At 37.0% G+C, this 17610-nt stretch overlaps 1 protein-coding gene across 10 annotated transcripts in view; it reads right to left on the reverse strand.

The window, feature by feature from the left end:
* Positions 1-17610, reverse strand: part of KCNMA1 (potassium calcium-activated channel subfamily M alpha 1) — a 637032-nt gene that overhangs the window by 335886 nt on the left and 283536 nt on the right. For all 10 annotated transcript variants that reach the window (XM_074232914.1, XM_074232913.1, XM_074232916.1 and 7 more), the window contains exon 3: positions 1551-1644. In XM_074232914.1, the coding sequence (XP_074089015.1) occupies positions 1551-1644 (94 nt within the window). The remainder of the gene's footprint in view (positions 1-1550; positions 1645-17610) is intronic.

The raw sequence follows: 17610 nt of genomic DNA on the forward strand, positions 1-17610 counted from the left end.
TCCCTTGGCCTCAATTTTGTCATTTGTGAATTGAGGACATTGGATTTGGTGCCTTTAAAGCTTACTTCTAGCACTAGAGGGATCTTCTTATCATCCTAAGCAGCACTAAAATGTTTTGTTTGTTCATAATTGTTTGTATATAGTCTTGCCCATTACTCTTTGAGCTTCTAAAGAACGGGGACTCTTTTTTTGGTTTTTTTTGGGGGGGGGTTTTAGATTTTGCAAGGCAAATGGGGTTAAGTGGCTTGCCCAAGGTCACATGGCTGGGTAATTATTAAGTGTCTGAGGTCGGATTTGAACCCATGTACTCCTGACTCCAAGGCCGGTGCTCTATCCACTGCACCACCTAGCCGCCCCCTAGGGACTCTTTTTTTGGTTATTTTTTATTTCCAGGAGAAGTGGTATAAGTAAAAGTCAGCTCTTCCTATGTACCAAGGACTCTGCTTATGTTTTACAAATATATCTTCTTTGATCCTTACAACACCCCTGTATCATTCACATTTTACAGATGAGAAAACTAAGGCAGACAGAGGTTATGTGACTAGTCCAGCTAGTATCTCAGGTTAGACTTGAACTCAGTCTTCTTGATTCCAAGCACTGTGCTAACCATTGGGATTTGAAACAGAATTATAGGTTAGCAAGAGATGGTTAAATGGTACAGTAGATAAAACACTGGGCCTAAAGTCAGGAAGACATTAGTTCAAATATGGACTCAGAAAGTTACTATGGCAATTTGCCTTAGTTTCCTCACCTACCTTCTTAGGGTTACGAGCACCAATAATTGTAAAATGCTTAGTACAATGTCTGAAACATACTTTAAAAAATGTTTAGTGTTTTTTATTGTTATTCTTCTTCATCATTGTGTCACCTAAAATCCCAGTAGTTAGAACTGTCATTGTTGTTGCTGTTCATTCATTCAGTCATGTCCAACTCTACATGACCCCACGGACTGACTTTTCTTGGTAAAGATACTGGCGTTGTTTGTCATTTTCTTCTCCAGTGTGTTTCCATTTGAGAAATGAGGGTAAGAGGCAAATAGTAGTTAAGTGACTTGCCCAAGATCATACAGCTAGTTAAGTGTCTAAAGTCAGATTTTCCTGACTTCAGGCCCAATTTTTTAAATGTTGTCCCACATAGCTGCCCCTGTAGATAGCACAGTGCAGACAAATAGTGAGTACTTAATAATTACTTGTTGACTAACTAAAACAAAGGAGAATATTTATTTCCTTTGAAATGTTTGTTGGGAACAACTTTATTCGAATGATAGGGAAACATCAGCAGTTAGTAGAGATAGAACCAATTTAATATATAATCTTCTTTTTGGACTTTCAGTACTTCAGCAAAGAAACATTAAGATTGCAAAGGGTTCCCTCAGAGACTTCAGATTAAAATGCAGAAAAATCTTGCCTATACACCTTGTCCAAGAAGGCAGATGCTGAGGCTGGAGTCACTATGGCTGCTCCCAACCCTGCATCTCTCCCCACCCAACCACCACAAGCTTTCTAGACTCTGCCCATCCCAAGAGTAAGCATCATCCCCTTGGCACTTACCCGTAGACCAAAGTAGAGAAGAAAGAACACGTTGAAAGCCATGTCGATCTGTAATGTGAAATCTTTGTAGAAATTCTGACAGGATTCTATTGGGCTATTAGATAAGGAGAAGAAAATGCAAGCAGTAAGTAAAAAGTATTGGGGCTCCACTTCTCTAAAATGGGGGTTCAGAGAAAGGAAAGGGAGCAAAACAAGTGTTAGACTTTGATCTTTCACCTTTAGGAAATACAAGCAAGCATTGCCAACGAGTCTGTCCATTCAACCATTCAGTGTTTTTGCTTTTTTCCCCCATTGTCTGTTTATTGGTTGGTTGGGTTTCATTTTAATCATTCAAAGGTTGAGCTAAAAATCTAATGAGGATCATGCAGATACCTCAGAGGAAGAACAAGCAGGAGAGATGGCTAAAGTTCTTAAGTTTATATTAACCCTTAAAGAACTGATTTCTCTCTTTGAGAAAATACACACTAAGCTAAGAAGCATCCCTCACACTCACTAAGGCAGCTAAGGCATATATTCCATTTGGAATGAAATACTGTTGTTGTGTGTGGGAAGGGGGTAGACTTTTAAGTGATTAGGCTTTTAATTAAAAAGGACCCAATACATTTCAGGGAAATGACCAGGAAAAGACTCTCATATCTATTCTAGGTAGTCTGACTGTGGACTTTTTCATGTGGTTCCCATAGCTCAGAAGTAAAACCTAGCCCATAAAGAAAATTAAATCCTACCTGTCAAAGACATGGTGAAATCTGAAGCAGTACTCTAAGGGTTAATTTTCTGGCATGCAGGTTAATTGCTTTTGTGTGTGTCAAGCAGCCAATGCGAATCCCCCAGCACACTCTACTTTGGTCAAGAATTCCAAAAGGGGCACTACTATACAAACTGGTACATGGCTTCCATTGATTTTCCATCAAGGATATTAATCAGTGATCAGTGTGGGAAAGTGCCAAAGTTTGTGATGAGTGGGGAGCAGGAAAGCATCATAAGCATCTCAAAGCTGTCGATAGAGGTAAAGAGTACTGAAATAAAGTCAACTGAAGGTGATCCTTAGGCCAGGGTCATATAAGGAAGATGAAGATGGAATGGGGGGGGAGAGGGAAGGAAAAGCAGAAAATCCATAGGCAGGAAGTAAAATCAACACCGGGAGTCAGGAAATAACTAGCTTAAGAACTGTACAGCAGAGGATTTCCAAGGATTTCCCAGGATCCCACTTGGGCAATCACTGAACAAAATACCAGTTAGTATAGTTGTACCTCTGTGAAGGGTAAAAGTTGTTCAACAGGCAAGAATCAATGCAGTACCTTTATGAGGAATCTATTTAAAGTCAGGGGAAAGTCAATTTGTGGGGCTCCGAGATCATCATACATGCACCTTTTTAAAAAATCCATTCTCATATCCATTCTATCAATTCTATATGGTACAAGTCTGACATGCCTGCCCTCTATTGTGTCTCAGGTCAAAAAATCAGTAGCAAGCCCTCTGCACTGGCATTCAGTGTAGACCTACAGTTGCATTTAAAGAAGGCTTGCTGGTAGCATCAGAAAACTAGTGAACTCATCTCAAAAGTTCTTAAAACAATCAACAACTACACATTTTCGGGACAGGAGAATAGGAGCAAACCCATCCTAGAATATGAATGGGAGAGTACTGAACTTCAGAAGAAGACAGGAATAACAGGAGGAAAAACAAATAATTGGACCCTGATATTGTCATTCACTACCATGCGGAGATCACAGGAAAAACATAAGGGAAAAAATTATGCTGAAAACAAAAGGCTAAGATATATGTGGGAATAACTTGTTATAAGAACTACTGGACTTGAGAGTTGCTAGAGACTGCATTTCTATAGAAGGAAAGTGCAGGATCTTGGCATTCTAACAACCTATGGATGTGTAAACCCCTGGGACACACATATGTTCCATTTCTCCATCAAGAGAATCCATTTGGGGAATCTCCAATGGAGGTTATTTGGGCATCATTTATGTTTATAGGCAAGAGGTGCTATTTATTAGAAGGGGTGGGTTTATTAAACCCATCTCATTAAGCAAGTGAGGTCTTATTTGCTCTAGAAGTGACATAACATTGGCTTGGGAATCAGGATTCTTGGTTCAAGTAACAGCACTGTTACTTACTGCCTAGGTAGCACTGGCCAAGTTAAATAACCCTTCTTGTTCCCAGCCCATTAGTTAGAAAATGAAGAGATTGGAGTAGTTGGCCTTTGGGGTTTCTTCCAGACCTAAGCTGATTTCATAGTATCACAAAGGGCAGTGATAATATGTCCAAGAATAGTTCCTATCTGCCTTGATATCTTGAGCTGGGTTGCCCAATATATTCAATCAGTTATCGTTGTGGTCAAATCTATACCAATTTAGAGGAAAGGGCAGTCTAATCTCTACTTGGATGTTCCCTTTCCCATGTAAGGAAAATATTAGATAAATTAGATAAATGCCACAAAAAAGATAATATTGTCTTTCCATACTGAAGCCTTCAGAGACTCAGGGCAGCATAAGTTTCATAGCAATTTCTCAATAAGAATTCTGTCTCTATAATATTCCCTGTATCTTGCTACTATTTTGAGAAGATGAAAAGCAGCAGCAGTAGCGATGGTAGATGGAGGATATTGGGTAATAATTAGAATAATCCAGAATAACCCAACTTAAAAAAGAATTTCTTTGAAACTCTTGTATCCATCACTTCTGATCTCTCCTTCCAAATTTCTTGGAATTAATATCAACATTGCCACTAACTTACTGTGGGACTTTGGGTAATCTCTACTTCTACGTCCTTCAATTTCTTTATCAGGAAAAATAAGGGATTCTGATTATATTGTTTATTAAGATCCCTTTTGTCCCCTAATCAACCTGACCCAACGCTATCTGTCTCATATAACTGAACTGTGTAGAATTCCAATTTATTCCTTACCCCCAAGATCTTAACAGAGATGATGATGAAGTCAGTCAGTGGAGACAAGGTTTGCTGCTTCTATTTGCTATAAAAACCCCCAGTAAAACTTTCTCCTCTGCTTTTCTTGACTGGAAATAGAACCATTGAATGAGAAACTATAGTGTCAAATTCCTGAGACCACAGTCAACAGCTTGTCATTTCCTATCAAAGACCCCCAAGAAAGAGGCCTCTGAGGAGTATGAGAGTCTTAACAACCTCTACATATGATCATTTCATTCCCATATGGGAATAACCTATGGGGAAATTGCATGGGTTTATACAAGGCGATGATGGTATTCATTATGAGACAGGTTGACAATACTGAACAGAAGGTATTTTTCCCTCTCCAGAGGGACTTCATCTCAAAGATCAATGAGGACAGCTTGACCAAGTCAAAGAAGTCCCTTGGCAGGGGTTCTTAGTCTGATATTCATGAGTTAAAAAATGACAACATTATTTCAATATAACTGATTTCCTTTGGAAATAGGGAGGAGGTAATGAACTACATAAACCTTAAATAGACAATTTTAGGGATATTTCTGAGCCCCTGTTGAGAATCTTATAATAAAGCATCTAAATAAACCTATATATCCACATGGAAACCTTATGGTCCATGTGACAAAATATATCCATCAAGTTTAAACAAGGGTGACCATTTAGAAGCTTCAAGGAAGGCAATTCAAAATTAGGATAAGTTCCTTTATTTTCACTTATTCATAAAATATGATATACAAATAAGCCTTCAGACTGAGAAGTCTCCTAAACGAACAAACTGCCTTTACAGAAGGGTTATTGAAACACAAAACAAAATAAGATCTCAGTGGAAATCAAAATAAGAGATCAAAGGAAAGCTGGCAGGACAAACCAAGAATCCTAAGATTTTAAATATGAAGGATAAACTTCACTTAGACTGAGATCCACAACTCTGGTTCATCAGCAGTTTTTCAACTACACCTCCTCCACTCTCATTCACAATTCAATAACCATTTATGATGCCTGTTCTATTAAAGTCCCCGTGCTAGGAGAATAAATGAACTAAAAAGCAGGTATAAAGTGCTTATGATACAAAGCATTATGCTAGATGAATGAAAACTCTAACTATATTCCAGTCATGGCAATAAGTGGTGGCAATAAATTTTTCTCTTCTTCACACAGTGAAAGATTTTACCCTGTACCTCACACATATTAGGGATAATGGTAGGAACTGGATCTGTGATTTCATTGACATTGGAAACTCACAGGAAAGGAAGATACCTCTACAATGCAGATCAGCACCTTTTCTGAAGCTTTTATTCTCAGAGAGCTGCCCTGGAGCGAAGAGATGGGCCAAGTAGTCACAACATATTAGAGGTGAGACTTAAACTTGATTCTCCTGACTTCCAAACTAACTCTCTAAGCACTATACAAAACTGCCCTCCATGTATAGCAGTCACTGAATAATGAATGAATTTGAATCTCTTTTCAGTCCTGAAACTCCCATGGTCTTTTACTGAAGACTACTTTCTTACCTTCTTGACTCAGGACTGTCACTCATTTTGAATAGCTATAGTTGGATCAGATGCTTTCATTCCCACAAATGAGAGATTTCTATTCGTCTCCATACTGGTATGATTAAGAGAATGTACCTACCCCTAGATTGCCAGCTGTATGTCACTTAACTAATTGTAAAGATTTAGGGATTGAGCACATATTTTCAGTTTCAGGTTTGAACAAGGTGGGGAAACACACTATTTTAATAGGAAGTAATTACTACAACACTAAGTGGGCCTCATCAGTGACATCTGAATTAACAATCAGAAAGAGAATACTGACTGAGCATATTTTTATTATAAGATTAAAAGGAAAAAATAAGTGTAGGTGGGGAGGGATTGAGGAGACTATCACTTAAAATGGAAAAAAGAAAGAAACTTAGAAACATAATAATTTTAAAAATCTGAATATCTTCAGTAAACAAATATCCATGGATATGTCCACATGGACATGCATGCATATGCCAATATGGAAACTTTTACAGTAGGAAAGGGACCTAAGGAAAAACAAAAATCATATGAAAATATTCTTCAGGGACATACAAGATACTTCCCTCCCTCTTATGCATTTGTTTTATTTGGGCTTAGTATTATCTCTCCATTTCCCACTATCACCACTCCACTTCACCCCCAGTTGGGGCTCCCAGAAATCTACTCCTGAACTGTGCAATGAACTGGTCTCCCTGACTTTCCCATTTGACTGGAAGCTTATTGAGGTCAAGAATCATTTTTTGTCCTTCTTTTATGCTTAGTATTTAGCACAGTGTCCTATACATGGTAAACATTTAGTGACTGACTTACTCCAGTCTCTCCCTACTTAAGGGAAATAATTGACCTTTAAGTCATCTTGCATGGACCACTGCTTTTTATAATTCCCAATGGATCAGGTCTAATTCCTCTGACTAATGTCCAATATTCTCTTTCATTTAACCACTCCAAAATGATCTAGTCTGGTTTCTCTGATTTTTAGCATGCCCTGTCCACTCCTGTTAGGTTCATCTGATGATCCCTATATGTGCCATGTTTATTCCAAGCCATCACTCATAGAATAGCTATTATTATATAATGTATAGCTCTAAGGGTTTTGAATGGTCATTTGTCTTATTCTCTCATTTTACAGATAAGGAAACTGAGGCTTAAAGAGGTGAAATATCCCAAGGTTATATAGATTTATAAATTGCAGGGGCAGGATTTGAAGTCCAAATTCAATATCCTCTCCTCATCACCTTACTTTGAATTTTTTGAAATCTAATATAAATGCTTTTACAGACAGATCAAATTATTTCAAACTAGAAGAGATCTTTGATATCATCTACTCTCATCCCCTTGAATTTCAGAGGAAACCGAAGCAGAGAGGGGGAAAAAGCAACACAGCAAATTAGTAATGAAACTGAATCATGGTTTTTGTCGTTAGTTTATTTATCAAACTTTTCCTTATTTCTCTAATCCTCATTGATTTTCTACTTTCTTATGCTCTGATATCACCTTTATGGTTTGCACACACATTGTTTCACACTTAATAGTGTTATCTTATATTTTTATTATTCAATAAGCATTTATGTATTCATTGCTTTCACATGTCTGATTTATTTCTTTAAATGGATTTTATATCCCCTTGCTTATGGATGGGAAGGACAAAGAGCATGTGATTTTTCTCAGTTCATGCCTCACTCCCAACACCTACATAATAATATTTGTTAACCAAAAATAATCTCTCTATTACTATAAAAGATTTGCTATTTCATTGTTTTTATTATTTCTTTCAGTGATCTCTTATGATACCATTGTAAGAGAATCTATGGACAAAACCAGCATCACCAGCTAGTTGACAAAATTCTAGATATGCATCTTGCTGAACTTAATATAACCAGTCTTATCACAGCAATGACATAATCCATTGGTATACCCATTCTTAAGGCTTTTCCAGATTAATAGGCTTTATTAGAGCTGTCACTCAACAGTCACAGTCATTGAGAATCCAAAATGTAACCTCTATGTCCCAGTGAGCCATCAGAATCTTTTAATAGAACAACCAGTGAAGGTTTCCTAGCAAGTTATTTAACCAAATTACTTACATCGAAAAAGATCAAGGTTGAAATATACCAATGGATATTTTCCTTTCATGCTTTTTCCTTTTGTACTTCAGGTCGCCCAGGAAGACAATTCTAAATTATCCTTTGGACTTTTATTTAATGATTAACACCCATGTATTCGATACATATTTGCTGAGTGACTTAATGGATTAATGTTGTGTGGAACTTCAATAATAACCAAAAATCTTGCTCAGTGATCTCTTATCTTGTGAAATTTTCCACATCTCCTCATTAGAAACTGGCCAATTCAAAACCAGAACATTTTTGTGGATCAGACTAAACCAAAGGTACTCTGATTTCTCTTTCATGCTTCTGTGACAGCCACCTAGGAGATTATCTACTGAATCTGAATTCTAGAATTTGGGAGTTGCATAGGACTCAGAGGCCATTCAGTACAGGAATTTCCTCTACAACACAACTTACAATGTTCATCTCTACTTCCAGGGGGGGCAATCCAATACAATAATCAGTATACTATTGTATAATCTTTGCTTTTTAAGATTTATCTTTTTTTCCTTATTAAAGTCATTTTCACTTTGTATTGCTTCCACAAAGAGCTCCTCATTTTGTTTTGGGAGCTCAAGTAACATTTTATTTAAATCCACATATTCTATATTCAGTCCAAAATATGGTTCTATATATAAACATATTTTCCTTCCTCTTCATAGGAAAAACTATGAACAAGCAGCTGGCATAAAATAGCTTTGATAGTAATATTCTGGGGAGGAAACACAAAAATCAGGAATTAATTATTCTGTAGGAGAGTAAACTATAAGCCTTGAGGTTTTTCTCTGCTTTTAAGACATTGTGCCTCAGTTTTTACATATGCAAAATGAGCAAAAGAGGATGTAGTTAATTTGCTAAGTAAGCTGATTTACTTTATTTTAATGACTCTTTATTGAAGTTTTCTGTTTCTTCCATCACCACAGTACCCCCTTTGTGTCTCTTCCTTTTCTCTTCCCCGTGATCCACCCCAAGTAATAAATAGGTTTTTTAAGAGAAAAAAAAGTTAAACTGATGTATTTTAAACACGAAAGCCTTATGCACTCTAAAATTCTAGTTAGCTCAGATCATTATAGGACTTAACAGCTAGGTTCTTTGAGATATTTATTATGGTTTTAGAAATTGTTCATAAGACAATAACACTGAACAGGGGACTAGATTGACACATGAAAGGGATCTCAAATATTACATTGTTCATCTACCTAATTTTTCAGATGAAGAAACTGAGGTGCAGAATGTTCAGGAGGTAACTGGAAGAGACAAGATTGAAATCAGATCATGAAAACATGATCTGAGTCAAACATCACTCACTCTTCACTATATTACTGTTTCTAATGACACCAAATTGTGGCTTGTCAATAAAATAGATTAGATAGGGAGATGCTCCTAGTAGAGCACCCACACATAACTTCCCCACATTCTCCTTCCCCAGGATATCTGATTTCCCATAATTCCTTGGAAGAACCTTAGTCTAATGAGCTGATAACCCTATCCTTTGGGACAGCTAGGTGGCACCTAGTGAATGGAACACCTGACCTGGAGTAGGAAGATCTGAGTTCAAATCTAATCTTAGACCACAGCAATGTTACCGTGGACAAATCACTTAATTCTCTCTGCTCCCCTGTCCAGTGGCAAGTGGTATCTTTGCCAAGAAAACCCCAAATGGGAACACAGAGACACAACTGAAAATATCCGAACAACAAAAAGCCCTATGTCTTACTTCTGATATTTACTAGTTTGGGGAATTTGGGGATGTTCTTTAATTTCTTAGGACTTCAATTAAGCATCACTGAAATAGGACGGGCTTCCAGTTAGTATTTGTATGTTTTTTTCCTCTGCTTTATAGAGGAAGTAACTGAGTAACAAAGTAACCAAGAACAAATAGAAACATTCTGTGGAGCTCTGTGATCTTGTAACTCTTAATGCAACATAAAAGTATCTTATTGCTCAAATAATTACTCATTTTTCTACATATAAGTACAAATTCTCAATATTTTTACTGAGTAATGAGTAAAGTAATGGGCGGTACACAACTTATGTGGCAGAGGTGGCCTTCAAGTTAGCTTCACATCCTGTCTCTATACATAGTGGAAGTGTGACCTTGGAGAAATTACCTGGTGTATCAGAGGGTCACACAACTCTCAAAGACTGTAAATTGTAGAGTGAATACCAAATGTATCGGTAGAAATAATTTCTTCTTGGGGTGTTACACATCCTGACGAAATCAGTACTTAGGTTAAAAAAAAGAGAATTCCGAGTTCAAATTCAGCCTCAAGTACTTATCTGCAGTTTGATCTCAGACAAGTTAACCTCTTTAGGCTATGGTTTCCTCATCTACAAATGGGTTTTATAATAGCAATTATCTCATAGACTTAGAGAAAAGATCAAACGAGATAATATTTGGAAAGCGCTTTGTTAAAAGCCAGGGGTTCATGGGAAAATGTTTAACAACTGGATCTGTAGGTGGGTGGAATGTACGCACGGACACATTTTTTTATGTTTTATTTATGTTATTAAGATTTTCTCCATCACATTCTTAAGTACAGAAAATCATAAAAACAAATATCAAACCCTAATTTTTGGTTCACCATCTTATGAGGTGTAAATGCTCACACTGGAACAATCAATTGGTTCTTGTCACGTTCCTGCTCTAGGCTATAAGATATGATGATGAAATTTAAAGTTTTCAAAATGCTTTACACTTTTAAAATCTGAGTCTCAAAAATATCTATGGACACTAGAAATATCCACAATTTACAGATGAGGAAACTGAGGTATAAGCAGGTTGAAATTTTTGCCTAGGGCCACCTAGCTAATAAATATTAAAAATGAGGTTTAAATCTGCCTGTCTGACTGTAAAGAAGTATTTTATCCATTGACCCACCTTTACTGCTTGAGTAGGTGATCTAAATCAATGACTTGAACTTTTTTTAGTTTTATGAAATAGTAGGATTTCTTGCCCATGATCTATGAGTCAGTATTATTTCAGTGCATGTCATATTTATTATATTGTAAAGTATCATTTTTCTTATATTTATTTTTTCTTATTTTATTTTTAATTATTTTTGTCATTGATTTTTATTGATATTATTTGAGGTGACTCCCTCTAATGGGAACATAAAAACATCTTTGGCTGTAGTGCAATATTGATCCATCCAGAATTTCAGCCAATTGATTAGATAGTTTAGTTGGGAAGACCTCACTTAAGGACTTGACATCAATAAGTTATTAATCATTCCACAGGAAAAGGTTTTTAATTAAGTCACTGTTCAATAAGCCAGATATGGTCCAATAGCCATGAACATCTGCCTTATTAGTGCTGGGTATCTAAGCAGTGCTTTCAAATGGAACAGAAATTAAGAAGGGTTCATATCTAAATAAAAGTCATATGACTGCATTTATAATAAAATAGTTTTGGAGCCATAAAGGCCTCAGTTTAAATCCTGTCTTTGAAACATACTGATGATGATGTTTGTCCTTCATTCTTGAAGAAGACTATGGATTGATTTGGATGTGGGGGGGGTGCTGTGCTAAGTCACCACCTCACTTACTCCTTGATCCAGTGACTAGATATGGGTCAGGATGACTGGAGACAGCCCTGGATGCAAGGCAATCAGGGTTGTGACTTGCCCAAGGTCATATAGCTAGAAAAGTGTCAAGTGTCAGAGACTGAATTCGAACTCCTGTCCTCCTGACTCTAAGACCAGTGCTCTATCCACTGCACCATCTAGTTTCCCACTAGCAATGTGACCAAGGGTGAGTCACTTGAAAACATAATACTCTCAAATAATTCTCCAAGTTTGTAAGTTAATGAAGCGGTGCCAATAGGTGTCTGGGGGGGCAATTACCATACTAGGAGATCCCTATATCAGTGAAACCAGAAGTTCAGACTGTGTCCTTCTTGAAATATTCTACCCCAAAAAGCTCAAGACATATTTGGAACCAGATAAAACCACAGAAACTTTGACGTTACCAGAGATCAATAAGTAATACCTAGAGGATTAAACTAATGATTATAGCATAGAATAACTCTGAAGCTCTAAGCTTCTACCTAGGGAAACTTACCCAAAACAATACCATTTAGAATAGTAGTGGAAAATACTAAACAGGGCAAGCTAGCTCCTCTCTATGAAGTGAAGACTATCTAGATGTGTATTGGTTAATCAGGGATGGCCAAGCCTAGGATGATGGAATTAGGAGTGGGGGAATCTTAAAGTTAATTCAAATACTATATTATACAGTCTTTCAGACTCCCCCAGCTACTAGAGCCTCCTTGCCACCCCTAAAGTGATCTTGTATTTTATTCATTTTTTGAATATTTTTATATACTAAGCTCCTTAAAGGCTGCAACTATCTTTTTTTTTGTCTTTGTATGCCCAAAGTTCAGCAAAGGGTTTGGAATTTTCTCCTCCCTATTTATAATCATCCTTTCATGAAGATTCCCCTTCACCATATAAAATTAAATATTCCTTGCTGATATTATAGTTTCCCAGCTATTTAATGAATATATAGAGGATGGGCTGATAAGTTTTGGTGGGGAAATGTCTCTGTGGATATTTAGATTAATCTGCATTAATAACATTTTCTCCATCACTTATTTAAGTCTAGACCATTAGCAAAACTATACATCAAGTCCCTGCTGGTAACACTTGCTAGTGCCTGAGATGGAGGTGCAATTGAACTTTGGTTGTCAATATATTCGCTGCAACATTCCACTCAATCCAAGTTATCCATGCCTTTGTCCAGGCTGTTCTCCAAAGTGGGCATGTTCTCTTTATCCACTCCCCTGGAGTCATTTGTCTGTTTCTCTTAAGACTCAGTGAAGAGTGATTTCCTCCAGGAGAGTTTTCCTTGTCTTACCTATACTGCTAATGGGGCCACATCCTTTATTTTTGTTAAAAGATTCTGATACTCATCATCAACTCTAGGAAATTAATTGATTTTACCAAAATATCCAAAGCAGTATGGTATAGTGGATAGAGTCACTGGATTTAGAGTGAAGAAGAGCTGAGTTCAAATCCCTACCAACTATGTGACTGTTGGTGGGGTCATTTAATCCCTAACATCAACAGCCATAACCTCTATATTTTTTCTAATTTATATATATATATATATATATATATATACATATATATATATATATATATATTGTCTTTCTCATTAGAATAAAAGCTCTTTGAGGGCAGGAATCAATAATTACTTATTTTCTTTGTATCCCCAGGATTCAGCTATGTCTGCCATAAAGGAAGCACTTAATAAATTCTTGTTGATTGTTTGATATAAAAGTAGCAATCAACAATCAAATAAGTTATTATAACCTACTGTTCTTTAAAAAAAATCTTTGGTACAAGGGATGATTTTATTGGGGGGGAGAGTACAAGGAGATGTTTAGATGATATAAAAAGCAAAGGATATGAATAAAATTTATTTTAAAACAAAATTGAAGAATGTAGAATTCAACTTGGCAAAAATAAATTCAATTACTTTTGCTACTTGCATTTTCTCAATCTGATTTTTTCTCACCAGAAAGTAGAAATTCAATACAAATACCACATCACCTATGGAAGAGGAGAAGCAGAATTATATGGCGAATAGTGTTGAATTAGAAATCAGAAAACCAAGTTCTGAAATAGTATCTGTGTGGCCTTGAGGGAGTCATTTTAATTTTCACTACCACCAGATGAACTAGTAAGATTTAAATGCACTTTGATCTACACTGGTTGGTGGGCTTTCCAAACTAGGAATTCTCCATAGCAAAATCAACCTATCAATATTTTATTAAGTGTGCTAAGCATTGGAGATACAAAAAGTGACAAAGGACCTCAAGGAGTTCATGTATATAAATATGTAATGAGCTATTGTGAGGAGAAAGAAATTTTAAAGTTTGCATAGTATTTTACTGACATTTAGGTTGGAGTCCATGGACTGGACTGTTCCATTCCAATGGCATTTAAATAAAGGTAGAGGGTAAAATGACTATGGATGTAGAGACAGTTATGCTAAGTGATGCTAAGTAAATGCTAAGTAATTAATTGAGATTCCCTGACTAGGTGAGCTATGAGACTGGTGACAATTCTTATTCTGGTGAAAGGCTTCTTAGGTTTTTGGATGTTATGTAACATACTGACAACCTATGAATTTAATGAACTTGGAATGAAATCCTTAATAAGTGAAGAAAATGTCCATTTTCAGATCAAAATTAGTGGAAACAAAGATGTAAATATTCTTCCATGAATTCTAGTTAACCTTTTTCTGGTTTGGGGGTGCCAAGAGGTAAACAGGCTTCCTATTCCCTGTAATACAATTATACATTGTTTTCCATTTATAAGTTCCAGCATTTGCTTTTGGGGCCCTCATTCAGGTTCCTAATTACCATCATTTCACATATTTTCTGGGTTTGCCTAAAGGCAAAAGATCACAAAGTTCTTTACCTAGAATGACAATTTCTTAGCTCTTTTTAGAAATACTATAAAGGAAAATAAAGTGAGGCACTGTTTTATGAAATACTACAAAGGAAGATAAAGTGAGGTATGGGATAGAATGGAAGTTAATCACAGTTTCAGAGGAAGTTAGCAGTTTAACAAATTAAACAATTTTTGGTATCTTTATATGGTAGATTGAAAGTTCCTTAAAGATAAGGGCTATTTTTTTTGCTTCTTGGTAGATTCTTAGCCTTTAGCATGATGACTAGTACTTAATAAATGTTTACTTGATGATTGATCTTTAAAAAAAAACTCTGACCCTCAGCATCAGCTCCAGGCATTGTGTAATAGATAGAGCATTGGACTTGGAAGCAGGAAGGCCTGGGTTCAAATCATGTCAAAGTTCCTAGGTATGTGACCCTGGGTGAGTCCCTTAAACTTTCTAAGTCTCAGTTTCTTTGTAAAATGAAGGGGTTGCACTTAATGACCTTTAAATGGCCTTCCAAATCTACATCTCCAAACCTAAACTGAGAAGTAGTATTTTGTAGTGGAATATAGTGGGAAGAACCCTACATATGAAGTTGGAAAAAATGAACTTTAATTTTAGCATGTGTGATCTTCGGAAAGTCACATAAACTCTCAGGACTCTGCTTTCCTCATCTGTAAAATGAGGAGTTTGAACTAGATGATGTTTAAGTTTCTTTTCTCTTTAAATTGATGATCCCATGAATTTTCCCCAGCCTTGGCCTTAAAAATCACTAATTCAGTCTCATCCCCTTGCCAGGCATTTGGCTGATTTTTTTCTACTTTATATAATTTGCTTCTCTGAGCCCTAATGAAGAGTAAGAATCTTGTGCTGGGCATATTCTTTCTATATACAGCCCCAGTATCTGCCTTGTTCATTTGTATCCTGTCTCTGACACTTACCAGAGATGTGAATTCTGAGACTCAGTTTCTCATCTGTAAACCATGGACTATTGTGAGCACCAAGTGAAAATACAGAGGAAGATCTTTGCTTTGGATCAACTAGACCATGAGGATTCTGGATCATAGGCAAGGTCGCCTTTTGTTGCCTCTTATGGAAACTTCTGGCTCGCCCCTCACCCTTTGATTATAAGGAGCATGTACAGTGCTCTAGTTGCCCATCCTACCTATTATAGTACATTCCAGGGATCTCTGAAACCTCCATGTTCTTTTTTTCATGGTTACTTATTCCCAGCAGACATTAGTTCTAAACTCAAATCCTAAAACAGACTTGCTTCAAGTTTACCATTATGGCTAAGGTGAGTTAAGGGTCCTTATCAACTGAGAGCCAAAAGAAGTGGACTACCCCCTCTTCCCCAATTTCTAACTCCAAGAACTAAATGAAAAGTGAGAGTCCCTCTTGGATAGCCTCCCTCCACTAAAGTTAGATCACTGAATTATTATAAACTATCAGATTTGTAAGGGATATTAGTAGCTATCAAGTCTAACCTGCAAAAAAGTATTCCCTCTACAGCATTCTAAACAAGGGGTCATCTAACCTCAATCTCTCCTTCCTGTTCATCCCCTCTTCCCAAAGTTACATATATGATGGAGTAGGGCCATTTCACAACAATTTAGTATGCTTTCAAGTATTTAATAGAGGATTCAATGCCATTGATAATCCAGAAGAGTGATTTCAGAGAAGAGGAAATTAGGGAATATATCAGAAATGGAACAGCTCATTCATATAGGGCATTTAAGTTTACCAAGTACAACTTACAATTGCCAAGGTAAACAATGTAATTATTATCACCCCCATTTTACAGATAAGATAGCTAAGATTCAGAGAAGCACAAGTACAACTTACAACTCTCTGAGGTAAGTAATGGAATTTTAATCATCCCTGTTTTAAAATAAGATAGCTGAGATTCAGAGAGGCAAAGTGACCTTATTAGCCAAGCACACTGAAACAGTAAAGGGAGGGGCTGAAATTTTGAATTCACATCTTTTGACTCCAAGATTCAAGTTCAGCACTCTAGATTATTCTCATTCTTGGCCCTGTGGACTCCCAGGTGAAAGCACCTGCAGAATTTGGAGTACTGAGGAAGAAGAACTAGAAATCTGAAAGAATATAGTCTGTTAAGACCTGTCAGCTGCACTTTCTGTGACCTCTTTCTCCAGAGAAAGGTACACATGAAAAGAATAAAATGGAAAAAAATCATTGCTTCCAAACATAAAGAATGGATAGCTTGCTTATAATATAGAGCATCCTGCATCCTCTTGGGATCCCATTAAGAGAATAAAACTTACAAGGAAAATATCGAGGTCCAATTTCTAAGCTTCCAGAAAAGTTGGACCTTTCTGTCTTAGAGTGAGTCCATCCAAAGGAAAGAAACAATAAGAGCCAGTCAAAAACAAATGAGATACTGTTACATTCAAAGGACCAAGCCTGATGGGGCAGGAGACCAGAGACCTGACCTGCCTTCACACTAAAGCTGTAGGGGCTCCTGAACAGTTGTTGGAAAGAATGCTGCTCAAAGCCATTTCTGGCAACTATAAATAATGTAAACCTCAGGAGCTGCCTTAGTTCTTAATGCTGCCCTGTGGATTACCTAATTATTATCACTTACTACTCAGACCAGGGACTATATGTCTCCTCCATTGTTAGGTATTCCCCAGATTCCAGTTTACCCAAACCATCTGACTTTGAAATCTGTTCTGTTCTCTTGTTTCTGCCTCCTCATGGCCCAAATCAACAACCCAGAGCTTGACTCTTTTCTTGCCAGTCCTACTGCCTTGATAATAAACCCCAACAAAGGGCATTTTAGCCCTGTGAGAGTGTAAAGGACATGTAAAACAGAAGCCAGGTATCTCAATCTTCCTCTTCCAAATCCATCCCACCACCCTAGGAACACCACCAATATATCTGCAACCCACACAAAACACTCAGTATCTACCAGTCACCTCCACATCTATACAGGAAACATCAACACAACCCCCCCCCCCAGGGGAACCATTTGAGTGAGCTTTCCAACTGAGCACCAGATCCCTGAGACTGGCACTGCTCCACAGGGCCCAGTGATAGTTGTTCCAATTAGCTGCTGTTTGA

Source organism: Macrotis lagotis, chromosome 4 (genome assembly GCF_037893015.1).
Source record: "Macrotis lagotis isolate mMagLag1 chromosome 4, bilby.v1.9.chrom.fasta, whole genome shotgun sequence".
Taxonomy (NCBI): Eukaryota; Metazoa; Chordata; class Mammalia; order Peramelemorphia; family Peramelidae; genus Macrotis; species Macrotis lagotis.